The 16,928-nt window shown below is 37.8% G+C and overlaps 1 protein-coding gene across 2 annotated transcripts in view; it reads right to left on the minus strand.

Moving 5' to 3' along the window:
- Positions 1-16,928, minus strand: part of DNAH14 (dynein axonemal heavy chain 14) — a 376,358-nt gene that overhangs the window by 107,346 nt on the left and 252,084 nt on the right. For both annotated transcript variants that reach the window (XM_086345146.1, XM_086345147.1), the window contains 7 exons: positions 15,967-16,137; positions 12,352-12,519; positions 11,092-11,184; positions 8,506-8,703; positions 5,732-5,893; positions 3,147-3,338; positions 1,120-1,301 (listed from right to left, as the gene is read on the minus strand). In XM_086345146.1, coding sequence (XP_086201272.1) covers positions 1,120-1,301; positions 3,147-3,338; positions 5,732-5,893; positions 8,506-8,703; positions 11,092-11,184; positions 12,352-12,519; positions 15,967-16,137 — 1,166 coding nt within the window. The remainder of the gene's footprint in view (positions 1-1,119; positions 1,302-3,146; positions 3,339-5,731; positions 5,894-8,505; positions 8,704-11,091; positions 11,185-12,351; positions 12,520-15,966; positions 16,138-16,928) is intronic.

Here is a 16,928-nt window from a genome sequence, read left to right on the forward strand (position 1 = left end):
TACTCGTGCACCACATACAAACTAGTTTAAACTCTCAAGCATGAGTGGTGGTGAAAATTTTCATTGCCCTGGGCTTCCAGCTGGCCAATAAAGGCAGAGTATGGGCAAATGCCAATTATTGACACATTTGGATCAATAACAATTTTAACTGGCTTGGCTCAAGATATGAAATCTGTCTGTGGTCTGTCCTCTAAGTGGCAGTCATCATGGCCATTCTCACCCAATGTTGTCCAAGAATGGATTTGGTCTAAGTCCCTATCAGTGCATTTAACTGGGGTATCTGATAGAGTGGGCTGTTCTTTTTCAGCTGGATAAATGACAGGTTGGAGGATAGAGCTGTAAAGGAATGCCTTCACATGGTACCCTGGCAACTTTTTATGCCTTCCTATAGGTCACACAGGAGAAGGTTTAACTACAACTGAGATAAGTCTGTGATCCTTCTGGAACATGAGAGCATGGAATGCTTGTGAGCAGATGCTATAAGACTATTTCCCAGTGTCTTTATCTTCTGGGAGGCTGCCATGAGATTGTTTCTCAACGACTCTAGAGTTCTGATTAGATATGAGACTTTCTACCTCAGGTTTCCTCCCCCCACCCTTCCCAGGTCCAGCTGAAGGTTCTAAAACTGCGGAGCTGCAGCATGCCGTGGATTTCTCAGCAACAGGGCATCCCACTATCAGTGTTGTAGTTGGGAAGAGTCCCTGGAGAAGGAAATAGCAACCCACGCCAGTACTCTTGCCTGGAGAATCCCATGGACAGAGGAGCCTGGTGGCTACAGTCCATGGGGTCCCAAAGAGTTGGACACAACTGAGTGACTTCCACTTTCATTTCATGGGATAAGGGACATTGGGAATGGCAATGCTGGTTACTCTTGTTTTCAATGTCCATGTCTGACTCTAATAGTCTATTGCTTCTTCACTGGCAGAATCTGTCAGCCTTGCCTTTACAGGGGCAACCTGTGAATGACCACAGGGGAGATAGACACCTACCTCTTGAGATCTTCTGTAGCTTTTGCTCTTTTCCCTCCAATGAAAAGGTGGATTTGGGTTCACTTGCATTTGTATCCCTTTTCACAAATAAGAGCACAAATATATATCTGACTTGGTCTCAAAGTCTTACCTCTTCTTTTGCATTTTCTTCTCTCGGGACTTCAAAATGTGGACAAATGTATCCATGAATCGCAAGTAGTTATTGGGAGTGATATAATAACGCCTTCTAGTTGTTTGAAAGTATTTTATGTTCAACTCTTTTATGCTTCTGTGGATTTGGACACATGTTGGAACTAGTCTTTCTTTTAAGTTCTGAAAAATAGTAATTTCTAAGAATTAAGAGAAAGCAGTCTAAATACACACACAAAAGAAAATTGACAATGCAAATACATTTGTCATTTCTGAGATGTGGAGACACAGAAAAAGGGTTTGGATGAATGGGACTAAAAATACATGAGTTTTAGTGGTTAGGATGAGCTTAGAGTGGAAAAGACAAAAAGAAAAAAGGTTAACAATAAATGACATCTCAGCTAGGTTTTTCCCTTATTTCTGCTGCAGCACTCCAAGGATTTAGGGTACACTGTCAATGGCCAAGGTTTATAGTGCTTTATCTCTTATCTTCCTTTCTTTAAAGTAGGTTATTGATAGCAAGATACCCAATTTTCATGAGTAAAATAAAGCTAGAAAAATGTAAGGACTTAAAGGATGTATAGTCAGCCCTCTGTATCTGTGGGTTCTGCACACACAGATTCAAACGACCACTGAAAATACTTCTTAAATATTCCAGAAAGTTTCCAAAAGCAACATATGAATTTCTCTTGTGCTGGCAACTATTTACATAGTATTTGCATTGTATTTACAATTATTTACATATACTTACAATGTATTAGGTATTACAAGTAATTTAGAGATGATTTAAAATATAGAATGTGCACATATTATGGGTAAATGCTATACTATTTTATATAAGGGATTTGAGCATCCAGGGCTTCCCTCATAGCTCACTTTGCAAAGAATCTGCCTGCAATGCAGGACACCCCGCTTCGATTCCTAGGCTGGAAAGATCCTCTGAAGAAGGGATAGGCTACCCCGTCCAGTATTCTTGGGCGCCCCTTGTGGCTCAGCTGGTAAAGAATCCGCCTGCAATACAGGAGATGTGGGTTTGATCCCTGGATTGGGAAGATCCCTTGGAGAAGGGAAACGCTACCCATTCCAGTATTCTGGCCTGGAGAATTCCATGGACTGTATAGTCCATAGGGTTTCAAAGAGTCAGGCACGACTGAGTGACTTTCACTTTCATTTGAGCATCCTGATTTTGGTATTTTGCAGGGTTTGGGGGAGGGGGCTGGAACCGTTCCTTATGGAAATCAATGGATCAATCATTGTAGAGATACAGGTAGGCAAAACTAGAGTAGAAAGAGTGTCCTCTTTGCTTACCTTCAGAGAGAATCTGACTTGAACATAATTTAGTCCTGTTTACGCATCTCCAGTCCACCAAGCCTAGTTAAACCGGTCACTCTTAACTCAGCTGCAATTTCTTGCTGGTTCCACCCTGAATCTACCCCTTATTGGCCTTTGCTTTCCTTGAACACTTGGAGAGGTAAGGTTGTAAGCCCCTTTCTAGGCCCCACAGAGTTTCAGGTCTCTCTGAATTTGCAACTTCTTTTGCCAACATCTCTCGGGATCTTCATTTGAATCACTCTAGAACAGATTCTTACTGACTTGTGGCTTATGAGTTCTGAGGTAATTTTGCGTGTGGCTTGTGCTCTCATTTCTTTGTAGTTGTGTTGCTGTAACCAACCCAGTGAAATTCACAAGAAGAACACAGAAGGTTGCAGTATCCTTACCAGAGCATGCAAAATGGAGGTGGTTTACCTTTGTGGAAATCTGCTGTCTACCATGAGAGCAGAACAGTGAAGAGACCCCAGCAGTGAGGAATCTCGGCATCATTGAGACAGGGTGAATTAGGGGGCAAAAGAGATGAGGAGTTGATAAAGAGTCAAGACAAACACTTGACTTATTTCATAATTTTGCCCAGAACTGCCTCTCTTTGCCCACCTAAGGTTCATTGTCATTCAGAGATGTAGTGTTGTTGGATTCTGATAATAAATTGAAATCTTCACTTGCATTAGATTTCTTTAAAGGGGTTATATTTACCTCTCTGTTCTTGATATCCACTTTTTCTCTTAAGAAAGTGTCAGCTACAATCAGCAGAGCTTCTTCCGGCCACTTCTCATACCAATCAACTGTGCAGGAGCTGATCAGGGAAGGATATAGTCTACAGTTTTGGTGAAAGTTAGGTCTTGTAGGGCTCATGGTCATAAGAATATTAAGATTTTTATGTATTCTCTGAAAATTAATAAAAATATAATTTGTTTAAATGCAATCCACTTCTTTGAAGAAAATATTATATGGAAAATTCCATTTAAAATTTGTTTCAATTTTTTCCTTAATGGGGGGAGTACCTATCAATCATGTACTGAGTATCTGTCATAAATCAGAGTCCTTCCAGGGGAAACTACAAGCTTAACAGAGCCCTTCTGAGGAAAGGAGGCAGGTTCTGTTCTAGAGGACCTCACCCTCTTGGCTTCAGCTGGATGGACTGGGTAGGGGAGTCACTGGACTCAGAGCATTCCTTGTATAAACCATCCTTTATAAGGGGATCTGGTGCTAGAACTCTATTCAGTAGGGCAGTTTGTATCAGATGGTGATGAGTCTGTCTATTTAACTGTTTCCTCTGGAGTGGTGTGCATTTAAGACTCACAGAAACTCAAAGAAAGAAACAGATGAATTAAAGCTAAAAGAGATGCAGAGAATCAGAACAATGTTATGTACATAACACCTCAGAGATACTAATAAACTCCTACAGCTGAAGGATTACAGCCAAGTAGTATTAGATTCTACATAATTTTTCAGGTCCTAGGCAAAGTGCTAGTTTCAAAGAAGTTTGCCTGCATCCTTGCCCCACCTAAAACCTGGTTGTGTTGTTGCTGTTCTTGGCTTCTTGGAAGGACTTACCACAGGGTACAGATTCCTTCCTCATTGCCTACATCACTTTATGATAAAACCACATTATTGAAAGCAGCTTCAGTGAGTCAATGGTCCATCTAACTCAAAGGGTTCAACTTGTACAAAGTGATAATATCTTTGAGTATCAGGCAACCTATTTTGCCAAATAAGAGTGGTAAAGCTGAAGGAAGACTAAAGGGTAAGATTTTCCCCCTCCTGCTTGTCTTTAAAATTTTTATAAAAACAAATGCAACTCAATGCAAAATTCACAAAATACAGAAATCTTTAAATTGAAAATGAAATTGCATGTGTGCTTAGTTGTGTCCTACTCTTCGTGACCCCATGGACTGTAGCCCACTAGGCTCTTGTGTCCATGGACATTTTCCAGGCAAGAATACTGGAGTGGGTTGTCATTTCCCACTCCAGGGGATCTTCCTGACCCAAGGATTGAAATTTGTCTTTTGTGTCTCCTGCACTGGTGGGCATATTCTTTACTGAGCCACCTGGGAAAACCCACAAAATGAAATTACCTCTCTTTGCTTTGCCCATTTGCAAACTCCTACTTGAAGATATCCAACAGTTTAAAATGTGTTTTCACTATTTATTATTACTGTAAAAAACCTCACATCATTTTTGAAAGTATGGCATATATATAAAATTAAAATTGATTTCTACTTGGGATTCTTATTTTTTATTTCTGGAGGGCACTATTCGCCACACTCTAAATCAGAATTTATTTTCCTTTTCCACTCACAATCTATTGGGTAAACCAATTTTGTAAAGAAGTGCTAGAGTGCCACAAGTTTTCAGGATAACTCCTGTCCTTCTTTCTACTGCAGCATTTTAAAATACAACTCAATTCAAACATCCATTTATATTATACTGTTCTCTTACAATTGTGGATTCCATTCCCAGAATTTTTTACATGTTTTTGTTGTGCAAGATCACTAAGTATCTGCTGAGGAAGGGATGGTGGTTCAGTTCAATTTTCAAATGTCTCCATAAAAGATAGAAACTGACTTGAGAAATAAGTTGGCCTGTGGTACTTTACCAGTGAACATTTTGGCTTGGGTAATCATATCTATCTGTTCACTCAGCCACTGGTCATTCATCATGTCTTAAAGACACAGAATGCCTAGTTAATTTGTCCAGTTGATATCTCTCATCAAGCTGATTCTTTCACAGCAAGCTCACTGCCGAGTTCATTCTGAATATTACCTGCTCTACCTGGATAACCCATAACCTCCTGGACAGTTCTAGGGCTTTTTAGGGGGATGAGGAATTCTTGTTTCTTTCCTTTCCAGGCTTGTTACCAGCATACAACTGAAATAAAAAAAACTTCATTGGCTAGAAATGGATCACAGGGTGTGAAATAATCTTGGGATCTTATTTCTCTTATTGCCTCAAGCTATTATTATTTTTTTAAGTCATTGTTAGCCAGTCAGTCCCAGATTCTTGCTCATGTTTGTCCTGCCTATGGTGTGTCTGTGTATAAGGATGGCAGTCATTATTATAGCTTTAAACACTCATGTAAAAAACCAAAGAAATTATCCAACTTGAAATTCATGTACAGAATTATAAACACAGTCTATTTTTTAATGCAGACCTTTATGTTCATTGCAGCATTATTTTCAACAAATAGTGGACACTAGCATAAAATTTTGTGAAATTTGAACATGGTCTGTTGTCAATTTAATATGACAATTTGATAAAGGCAATCCACAAAAATGTACCTTTTGGAAGAACAAAAGTAAAGCTTGCCTATTATCGACATAACCAGACTGTTCGGCAAGAGCTCTAAGCTTGAGGGCAATCGCATCCAGCTCTTCATTTTCAAACAAGTCAGGTATTTTCCCCAAATTAATAATGCTGTTCAAATCTTCCATAAATAACTCCTTAGGCAAAACATACATTTAATCAGGAATGAGTAAATTGGGCATGTATTCTACTCTGGACAAAGCTAATCGAGAAAGCAATAGTGTTTCAGGAGAACTTAGATCAAAAAAATAACTTCTTTTAATGTGAGCCCATCAAAAACATTTTTTTCTGAGTCAAAATAAGCTTTATCTATTCATTCATTTATTCAAACATTAGGGAAACAGATTTGGTACCGACAGCATGCCAAACACTGCGCTGTGCATGGGGAAGAGGCGCGGGAGGAGTGGGTGCAATGATTAAGTTGAGCAGGGACTCTGCTTCACACAGTTTATAGCAGTTCTCGGTATCTCTACTTTTGTGTTTGAATACTACACAAATTATTAGAAATCACATGGCCAAAAGCTTATTTTAACCAAGAACATCTCTATAAAGGGTTCCAAAATGAATGGGAAGGTAACAGAGGAGAAGCAGCAATGAAAGAAATTCTACCAGAGGAGTAATAAAAAAAAGTATGAGCACTTTGGTTTTTAGAATAAATCCAAGCTTTCTTTTAACAAAAAAGCATTATTAGCATTATCAGTGCCTCAAGATACAGTATTCTTTAACCACCCACAGGGACCTGGTATTTCAGCCCAGTTGAGAAAGGGCAGAGAACTCGGGGGCTGCGTCCAAGAGAGGCCAACAGAGGTGACATGGGGCTAACTGCTTTCCTGTCTCACCTAAGACATGATGGAGAGCCACCAAAGATTTATTAAGTACTCTGATTATTGCCTACTTGTTGAGAGTCTAGCTAAATTACCCCATAGTACTATTGCTTCAGCACCCATTTTGTTTGGCCAAGCAGCCTGCTGGGGGATTTAAACTGACATTATACCTCTAATGGATGCACATGCCTTAGATACCAACCCACAGAGTTAAAAGCAAATGTAAATTCTGATATGACTTCCCAATAGCCCTTGTGTCAAGTCTTCCCTGCTTCCCAGAGCCTTCCCTATATGTGCTCCTTAGATAAGACCCCCATGGAACTTACCCTTGTTGGGTTTGAATTGACCAATCTGGCCCTAGCCTGGAAACTCCAAAAGCACTGCAAAGCACTGTACCCCCAATCAAGGTGTGTGCCTTGGTCCTACCTCTCTCTCTCTCTCTCTCTCTGCACTTTGCCTTGACTTCCCATCGGTTCCCTCAAAGCATGCTGTGTACCTCCTGCAGAACCTGAGTAATAAACTTCTTTTTCAGATTCTCTTGTCTTTTGTTAAACTGTAGCTCACCATCTGGTACCCTGCACTTAACAAATGTTAACAAACTTAACAAAGTCATAACATCATTTTTTTGGATTCATGTGGAAAGCAATGATGTGGCTAGAAAAAGTCTGGAAAGGAGATGCAATAACCTTAAAGTTCTGCATAACATGGAAAGTGAAAGTGAAAGTCGCTCTGCTATGACCGACTCTGCAATTCCATGGGCTATACAGTCTATGGAATTTTCCAGTTCAGAATACTGGAGTGGGTAGCCATTCCCTTCTCCAGTAGATCTTCCCAACCTAGGGATCGGACCCAGGTCTCCCGCATTGCAAGCGGATTCTTGACCAGCTGAGCCACCAGGGAAACCCCTGAATAACACAGGAGCCATGTTCAATTCAGCTTTGACAGTGGATTTCTGAAAAAATAGTTTCTTAAATTAGAATGATACATTCTTGGCAGGGGAGAAACTACATCTTCTGAAATCTAGCAAGTGTCTGGCAGAAACCTCAACCTGATCAAGGAGCAGAATATTCAAATTTGGGAAGGGGAGAATATATAGTTAAAGCAGAAAAACTGGATATTATGGAGAATAGCAGATATGACATGGCTCTTGGATTTACTTTCAAAATATGACATGAAAAACAAACAGACACATACAACTCTAGGGAGAGAGGCCCAGTATTAGGAGAAAAAATAAAATGGGAGTTTGAAACAATACTAATAACTATCCACCTCTGGATCATAGATAATAAACAATATTCCCTTGAAATTTTGCCACAAAGAAGTACATACAATCTGAGGTGGTATTCCTAATTATGCTTTGGCTGTGGAAGGGTATAACTTATTCAAAAGAATAGATTTTTTAAAAGTTGAGCGATTAACATTTTTTGCTTACATATAAATAAGGCATAAGCTGCAAAGAAAGGTCTTGGCTTTGGTGAAACTTGAGCAGAAGGATAAAGAACAGAAACAGAAGCCTCAAACTCTGTGAGAGCACATTGTAGATTTCATGATCAGACAGTGGATACAGATGAAAGGGTTATTTTTAAAAGACAGATTATAAAACTGGTTTTAATGTAAAATGGATGACTTTAGTTACACAGATAAATTACTTCCAAGTAGTCAGTTTAAATTATAGAAACAGAAAATTCTTTTATTGTGGTACTTATGTATAACTATATACAGAATGATTGTAAATTCATAAACTCTATAGGCTATGATTGGATAAGCATGAAAAATAATGAAAAGAATTGATATGGCAGGTTAATAGGACCATAGATAAATATTTTCTTTCCAAATATTAAATTTGGAGGGTTCCACTGTGCCACCTGGGAATACCCCACATAAATATTAAACTTTAGCAAATAATAAAAACAAAAAGTACTTACTTGATCTAGGTTCAAATTACTAACTATCAAAGCAGAGGGGTTGCCTTCTAATCCTGCTTGCATAAACACTTTTTTGAAATCTTCTTTGAATTCTAAGTAGGCATAATTGTGAGATAAAGGCACCCTGTATATTTTGTGTTCTGCCAAATAACAGGCCAGAGTCGCACAAGTTTCTTTTCCACATCCATCTATTCCAATCTTGGGAAGAAAAAAAAATAGAAATTTTATTAAACAGAAATAAAAAGTTTTCTACTTAGATGTGCTAGAAAGTTAGTAAAACTACCTAAGACTATTTTAAAATGCTTTGATAAACACATGAAACATAAAGTATTTTATCAAAATCTTATAAGGCACTCAAACACTTTTAATATTTTAATCTTTTCTCTTCACAGCCTCTTGAACTACATGAAATAACTGCACTGAAAATAGCATAGATAGGCTTATAAAATCACTGCAATGTGACTATCAACATTTGAGTCTTCATTTGTAAGGATTCAAAAAAGTCTTTTTCCATTTACTGTGGGCAATAACACTCAAGAAGTGCTCTTTGGGAATGATGATAAAGTTTTACCCTTTTAAAACAGTTTATTAAGGTGCACACTATAGACTATACCTGTTTTAAGTGCACAATTACATGATTTTTAGTAAATTTACAGAGTTATGAAACCATCACCACAATCCATTTTTAGAGTACTTCTATCATTCCCCAAATATCCCTCAAGCTTATTTGTAGTCAATCCTGTTTCTAATCTCCAGTCCCAGGCAACCATTAATAGGCTTTTTTTCTCTATAGATCTGCCTTTGTTGGACATGCCCTATGAATGAAATCATACAGTAAGAAGTCTTTTGCATCTGACTTCTCAGTTAGCATGATGGTTTTGAGGTTCTCTGTGCTGTAGTGTGCATCAGCAGTTCATTCCTTTTCCATTAATGGATTCGGGGATGTTAAACCAAACATACATTCCTAGAATAAAACTCACTTGGCCATGATATATAATATTCATATGTTGTTACATTCAGTTTGCTGATATTTCATTAAAAAATTAACAACTATATTCACAGTGATATTGGTATGTAGTTCTCTTTTTTCATGATGTCTATACAGTTTTGGTATCAGGGTGGTACTGGTCTCATAGATTAGCTGGGAAGTATTCCTTCTTCTATTTTCTGGAAGAGTTATAAAGGACTGATTTAATTTTTCCTTAAATGTTAGAATTCTCTAGTGAAGCCATTTGGCCCTAGGCTTTTCTTTGTGATAAATTTAAAAATTCCTAATTCAATCTTTTTATTAGTTATGTAAGTACAGATTTTATATTTCTTCAGTTCAGTAATTTATGTCTTTCGAGGAAGGTGTACATTTCATCAAGGTGTATTAAATACTTATCTTAATAGTTGGAGTGTTCTTGCCTTTTTTCTCTTGATTATCCTCTCTAAAGATTTGCCAGTTTTGTTGATCGTTTCAAAGAATCTTTTTTTTTTTGTTTATTTTCATTGATATTCTCTATTGTTTTTCTATTCTTTACTATCTTCTCTCATCTTTTCTCTCATATAACTTCCTCTTTGGGCTTAGTTTTCTTTTCTTTTGTAGTTTTGTAAGGTGGAAACTGAGGTTATTTACTTGAGATTTGTACACACTACCATATGTAAAATGGATAACCAAAAAGGACCTACTATATAGCACAGGGAACTCTACTCAATCTCATGTGGCAGCGTGGATGGGAGGGGACTTTGGGGGAGAATGGACATATGTATGTGTAAGGCTGGGTCCCTCTGCCATCCACTTGAAACTATCTCAACATTGTTGATCAGCTATACTCCAATATAAAATAAAATATAGGCATTTGTAGCAGTAATTTTCCCTCGAAGCACTGCTTTAGGTATGTTGTGTTTTGTTTGTTTGTTTGTTTGTTTTGGTATGTTGTGTTTTTGTTTTCATTCACCTCAAAGCATTTTCTAATTTCTCTTGTGATTTCTTCTTTTACCCATTGGTTACTTAGGAATGTATTATAAAGGTTCTGCATATTTGTGAATACTCCAAATTTCTTCCTGTTATTGATTTCAGTAGTAATTCTTTTGTGATCTGAGAACATAATTTGAATGACTAAATTAAACAGTCATAATAATGTGACATATCATTGGTTGAATACATTGGATTTTATTTAGCCTTCTGAAAGCTTTTCTCTATTTAAGGTATTGGCGGAATTTCCAAGAATTTAACTCTCATTTGCCTTCATGAGCAGTAAAATTTTGTGCAACGACTCATTTTTCTAAATAAATATTCAAGGAATTGTATTATTTTTGAAGTCAAGATTCACCCGCACAGACACTGTATTAATACTGAAGATATGCTAGAGATGGTGCCAGACCCACCACTGTTTTTACACATTAAATGCCTTCCAAAAACAAATAGCTGGTGAACTTTTAGGCACTTTTGAGAGGACAAGGATCTTGTCATACAAGTCAATGAATATGAGCTTTCATAAGTAGAAAGTGTGCAAAAATTAAATTTCTGTAAGCAGAATTTTTATTGAATTTCCTTAATTTTTATTTTGCATACTAAAAAATTTGAAAAATTTAAATTCTTACCAGTAACATATGACTTCCTGATTGTCGAAGGATCCTTGTAGCTCTTGCAATGTGTTCTATGGCTTCCTTGAAAAATACCAAGGAATTAGAAATCTACCAGGGGAAACAAACAAACAAAAAAAATAGAGTGATTATAGGCATAGAAAAATTAAGTGTTCATTGTGGTTTTACATATAAGATATAGAAGTGAGAACGACTAATCTGGTAATCCAATAATTTAGACCCAATAAACTAGTTTATATTTATGGAAAAGAGGTGTGCACAATGAGAACTGTCCTTTTGCCAATATTCTGATGAGCAAGATTGGGAGGCGGGCATAGGCTTGAGGGAAGAGAATGAAGGGGAGAGCAGCAATATCCAGGCTGATTTTCTATTTCTCTGTCTTGGGGTAGAACAAGCCTCAAGGAATCTGTGTATGGTATCTGATTTTGTTGGTGTCTATGTTCCAAATCACCTTTGCTCATAACTGTAATGGGAATGTAGTTTCCCATTGGACTTCCCTGGTGCCTCAGATGGTAAAGAATCCTCCTGCAGTGCGGGAAACCTGGATTGGATTCCTGGGTTGGGAAGATCCCGTGGAGAAGGACATGGCAACCCATTCCAGTATTCTTGCCTGGAGAATCCCTATGGATAGAGGAGCCTACAGGGCTACCTACAGTTCATGGGTCGCAAAGAGTCGGACACGACTGAGTGACTAAGCACAGCACAATGCGAAAGACTGTGAATTATTCCCAGCTATATTGTTGCTACTTGTTGCCACACCCTCTCTTGCATTTAATTCCCTTAACTTTAATAATTCAACATTTTACCGCTTCAGTTGTGCACCTTTTATTTAAATGAGGCAAAATAAGATGAACCTATACTTCTACTGGACTGCACTAAAATTTGAGGGTGCATTTTTTGATCTCTCTCGCTCTTATACATACACACACATCTCAAAAATATTTGATTTTACATACACATATACATATGTGTACTGTTAGTCGCTCAGTCGTGTCTGACGTTTTGCAATCCCATGGACTGTAGCCCACCAGGCCCCTCTGTCCATGGGGATTTTCCAGGCAAGAATACTGGAGTGAGTTCCCATTTCCTTCTCCAGGGGATCTTCCCAACTCAGGGAACGAACCTGAGTCTTCTGCATTGGCAGGCAGATTCTTTACTGATTGAGCCACCAGGGAAGCCTGTATATATGTGTGTGCATATATATATATATATTTGAAAATAGTATTCCTTAGATTTTTGTATAGTATATGTCTCTACCTCCAAAGACGCTGAATTCAACTTCATTTGGAATTCAGTAAGTACTTCGGCAAGTTTATTATAGTCATTGGTATACTGATAGGTCTTCTTTTTATGAGATTTGTTTACATCCAAGAAATCCACAAATATAATTGGGTCATTTATCAGTTTTTCTTTGGTCCATTGGATCTATTGTAAGGTGATTGAATAGAAATTGTTAATAGCACAATTTTACTTATTATCAAGACTAAAACAATGTACTTGTATCAGAGAAGTTCTTAGCACAGTAGGTCTAGGTCTTGGGGGTTCTTAACCTTTTTTTGTGCCATGGATCCCCTTCTGACAGTGAAACCTGTGGACTCCTCATAAGAATAACATTTTAAACACATATAGTAAAATGCAAGGGTTGCAAAGGAAACCAAATACACTGAAATACAGTTCTGTTTAAGAACTCTGAGAATCTACAGTCTCTAGGTTAAGAACTGCTGCTGTGGGAATAACATGTTGACACCACGAGGTCTCACCAACAATCTGAAAAACAGAATCTTTCCCTAGTCAATTGTTAATCACCACCATAGATTTGCAAGCTTCCATATTTGCTTTCTTGGTTCACTTGACAAACCCTTGCCTGTCTTTCAGACCAAGTTCGTGGGCTAACCCCTTCTTTGAAGTCTGACCATTTCCCTCTTCCTAAAACTGAGATAAAATTATTCTTTCTTCTTTTGTCCTACTATGGTGGTGTGTGGATGGGCCTGTTACAGTGCTTACAGAAATGTATTGCAACTGTTAGGTTGTAAGGTGCTTGGAGGCAGGGCTTACATTAGTTCTAAGGAGGTTTTAGAACTTACCTCAGTTGATGTCTGGCCCTGGAAATTCTTAATAGGCTCTCAGAAGGTGTTTGTTTAAGCAAAAGGCTAAAGGAAGGTCGAGGGACAATATGACATGATGGTTAAGAGAATATCTGAAGTCAGATAGCCAGGACTCCACCACTTAACTAACTATGCAACCTTGGGTAAATTCTTAATCTCACCTTGCCTCCGTTTCTTCATTTGTAAAATGAGGATTATAACAGGACTTAAATCACAGAGATGTTATGAAGATTTAATTGAGTAATGATGGGTAAAGCTTTTAAAACAGTGCCTGGCACATTGTAAGTGTTAACTGTTATTAGAGCTATCACATTTTACTATTTAAAAAGTCAACCAGTCAAACAACTGACTAAATGGAATTGTATAAACCCAAATTCTTACAGGAATAATTTACATCCTTAAATTTTTAAAGTAGGTTTGGGTAATAGTTCTTTAATTTGGGGGTACTGTAGCTGTTCTTACTGTCTGTGGGACTAACTCCTACTAGGGAAAGACCTGTCTCTAAGTATTTGCTTACTCATTTTCTGCTGCCTCTACATCTATTCTTTGGTCTAGCAAAGTCTTAAAACTAAATTGCAGTTGGAATGTATAAGGCAAGAATTTAGATTCTTCTCCCAGGACAGAAATAAGCTCTCTTTAGATAGTTATTTTAGCAAAGCCTCTGCATTCCTTCATTCATTCCTTTATCTATTCATTCATCCCAGATGTATTTATCAAGTACCAGCTAGGGGTAAGGGAGGATGTTAAACTCTGGAGATTTAGGTGAGGATAACAATTAACGATTTTGTTCTCATGGAACTCATTGGTTAGAGAAAGAGATAGGCAATTACATTTTAATTAGTTCTATGGATAGGAAAACCCCATAGTCCTATGATAATACAAAGACATTTAACCTGGAAAGAATGTGATTTAGGCTAGAGAAAAGCATCAGGAAAGGAAGCATAAGCTGAATCTTGAAGGATGGTCAGGAGTGAGCCAAGGGAAGGGACCTATATGAATAAAGGAAGAGACAAGAGAGACCATTCTGCACTGGCCAAAGTATGAGGTGAGGGGCTCAAATTTCTGACATGGATGGAGGCTTGAATGATAGTATCAATACTGAGGTAGGGGACACCAGGGAGGCGGCATCAGGGTAGTACATAGCGTGCAGTAAAGGAAGACTGGAAATGGTTTTGCAAATGGTTTTTCATGTTGAGAATGAAGTACCCAGAGTAATATGAGACAGATTTAGAAGTCAAGCCAAGGTCTAAATATAGCATTCAGGCTCTTTCTGCCAAACCACCAGCCTGTCTTTGAACAGTAGATATAAGATCTGGTCCTTTTTAATACAATGATAGCTTACATTTACTGGGCACTTATGTGTAAGAAACTGTTGTAAACACTTTACACAAGTTAGTGCCATTAATTCTCACCACAGTCCTATGAAGTAGGTACAATTACTACCTGTTCATTAGAGATGAGGGAACCTAAACACAGAGGGGTCACTTGCTACAGGTTTCATAGCTCATAAATGGAAGGGTTGGGCTTTGAACTTGGGCAGAGCCTGTGTTTGTAACCTCTGTATTCAACTGCTTCTCAGGTTGTTAGGGAAGGAAAGTGAGAAAAGAAAGGACTGGAGATTCTACTGCCTGTGTGAAGGAAAGTAGGAGTAAGATGAGTGTGAAGCATCACCAAAGAGTAGCCCCAAAGAGGGACAAGAAGAACTGCACACTGGGTAGAGCCCTGAGAAATTCTGGATAAGCAGATGGAGCTGTTGGTGGATGTGGAGATAACTGCTTAGTGAAAATGTTATTTTACCAGATGTTTAAAAAGTTGGAGGGCAGAAGTGTTATGGATTAACATGAATGATGATACCAAGAAGGGTCTAGGCTGAGGAGCAGGAAACTTGGATTAAAAAAAAGTAATGATGAGTGTCTAGAAAAGTTTTTTAAAAGATTTCTGAATTTGTGATTTATCTAAAAAATATATATGGGGACCTGCTTGGTGGTCCAGTGGTTAAGACTCCATGCTGGCAATCTAAGGGGTGCAGGTTAAATCTCTGGTTGGGGAACTAAGATCCTACATGCCACATGGCATGGCCAAAAGATAAAAGGAAAAAAATTGTATGTGTATACAAATGTATGTATACATAAAGACAGATTTACATATATGTATATGTGTTGTATGCTGGGCTTACATGCATGTGTGTATCTCTATGTATAAAGTTTGTATTCCAAATTTCTTCTTCATGTTGTAAATAAAGTTGCACCTTTGAGTTTATTTTATTTCCTATAGTGCTATGAATAGGGAGACAGAAACCGGCGCTACCGAAGAAGAGAAAAAAGAAAAGAACCATCATCTTTGGAAAGGAATTGAGAGGAGTTAGCAGAGAGGTAGGGTAATGGAGTTGAGCTCACCACTTCATTTAGTCACAACTGTTAGTGAATCAGTTACTGAAGCACTTTCCTTTGTGACCTGGACTAGAGAAGCACGCACAAACTAAAATTCAAAGGGCTGGAGAAGGATGAGGGGTCAAAGTGTTCATGCCTGCCAGTCCTGGAGGAAAATGAGCGATTTCAAGGCTCTTAAAAGGCCAAACACATGAGTAAAGGCATCAAGACCTTATCATTTCAATTGTTCCAAATCTACAATTATTTAGACATTTGCAAGTAAAAAATGGAATTGTTAATAAAGTTTTTAGTTAACATCATAGAAATGTCTAGTGATGTTTATAAAACAACACTTTTGCTCAAGATACCATTTACAAAAATTTTTAAAATAATTTTACCTGAAAATAATTCTCAAGTTCTTTCGAAAGAATCTGATAGAAAAGCGCCCGTTCAGCTTCTTCAAGTAAGCGATCATGAAACACTCGAGTGGCTTCATGAACAAAGAACAGAGCAGCCATCTCTTTGGAGTTAACAACAAACTTGTCAGCTTGCAGCAAACCTAGAAGAAGCTATTAGGGATTTAAAAACAACAATTAAAAAACCATTATCAGGTAGATTGCAAAGTAAAGCCTCACTTTTTTTTTTTTTTGCAGGTTTATGTTTCCATAAAAATAGAGCAATAATCCCAGGCAAGGATTGTCAATTCCTACACGTGATAATCTGAACTTCTGATGAGATGGACAAGTTATAAATCAGAGAAAACTTGTATAGTGTCACCCTTAGAGGGACAGGGCTCAAAAACTCCTCACAGGATTGCTGGAGATAAGTGATGCTTCTTAATGTTCTAAGATTGCCAATTTGGGTTAAAAAATTTATAACCCATTTCAAATATATGTACTATTTTGGGCTAAAGTCTCATAGCAAGGAGATAAAAAGCAAACCAAAAAAAGCTTTTTTTTTTTAAACATTTTAATCCAGAAAACTATTTGACTAAATCAGCATCGTTGGCAACATTCTTTGGTGTAAAAACAAGGCTTGCAAAAATTCAGCATGTTTATGAAATGTATACATGCTTTCATTTGTCTGAGAGCTGCAATAAACTCTCAGAAAAAAGCAAAACCAAAATCTATGTTATAGCCTTGTCACTTCTTTCCCTGATGAGAATCTTAGCCAGCATGTCCCCTTATGGGGCAGACTCTTCCCTCATATTCTCTGCTTTAGCTCCTCTTTGAAGTACCTAGATGCACAATTCTTGAATTTTTATACAGATGCTAAAACCCCCACCAAATAGAATAATTTACTACTGATGACCAGGAGAACATAGGCCCCAGACCTACTGGAGCCTAAGGATTGATAATGC

Source organism: Bos grunniens, chromosome 16 (genome assembly GCF_055505025.1).
Source record: "Bos grunniens cultivar Pamir isolate PY7600 chromosome 16, Bosgru_T2T1.0, whole genome shotgun sequence".
NCBI lineage: Eukaryota > Metazoa > Chordata > Mammalia > Artiodactyla > Bovidae > Bos > Bos grunniens.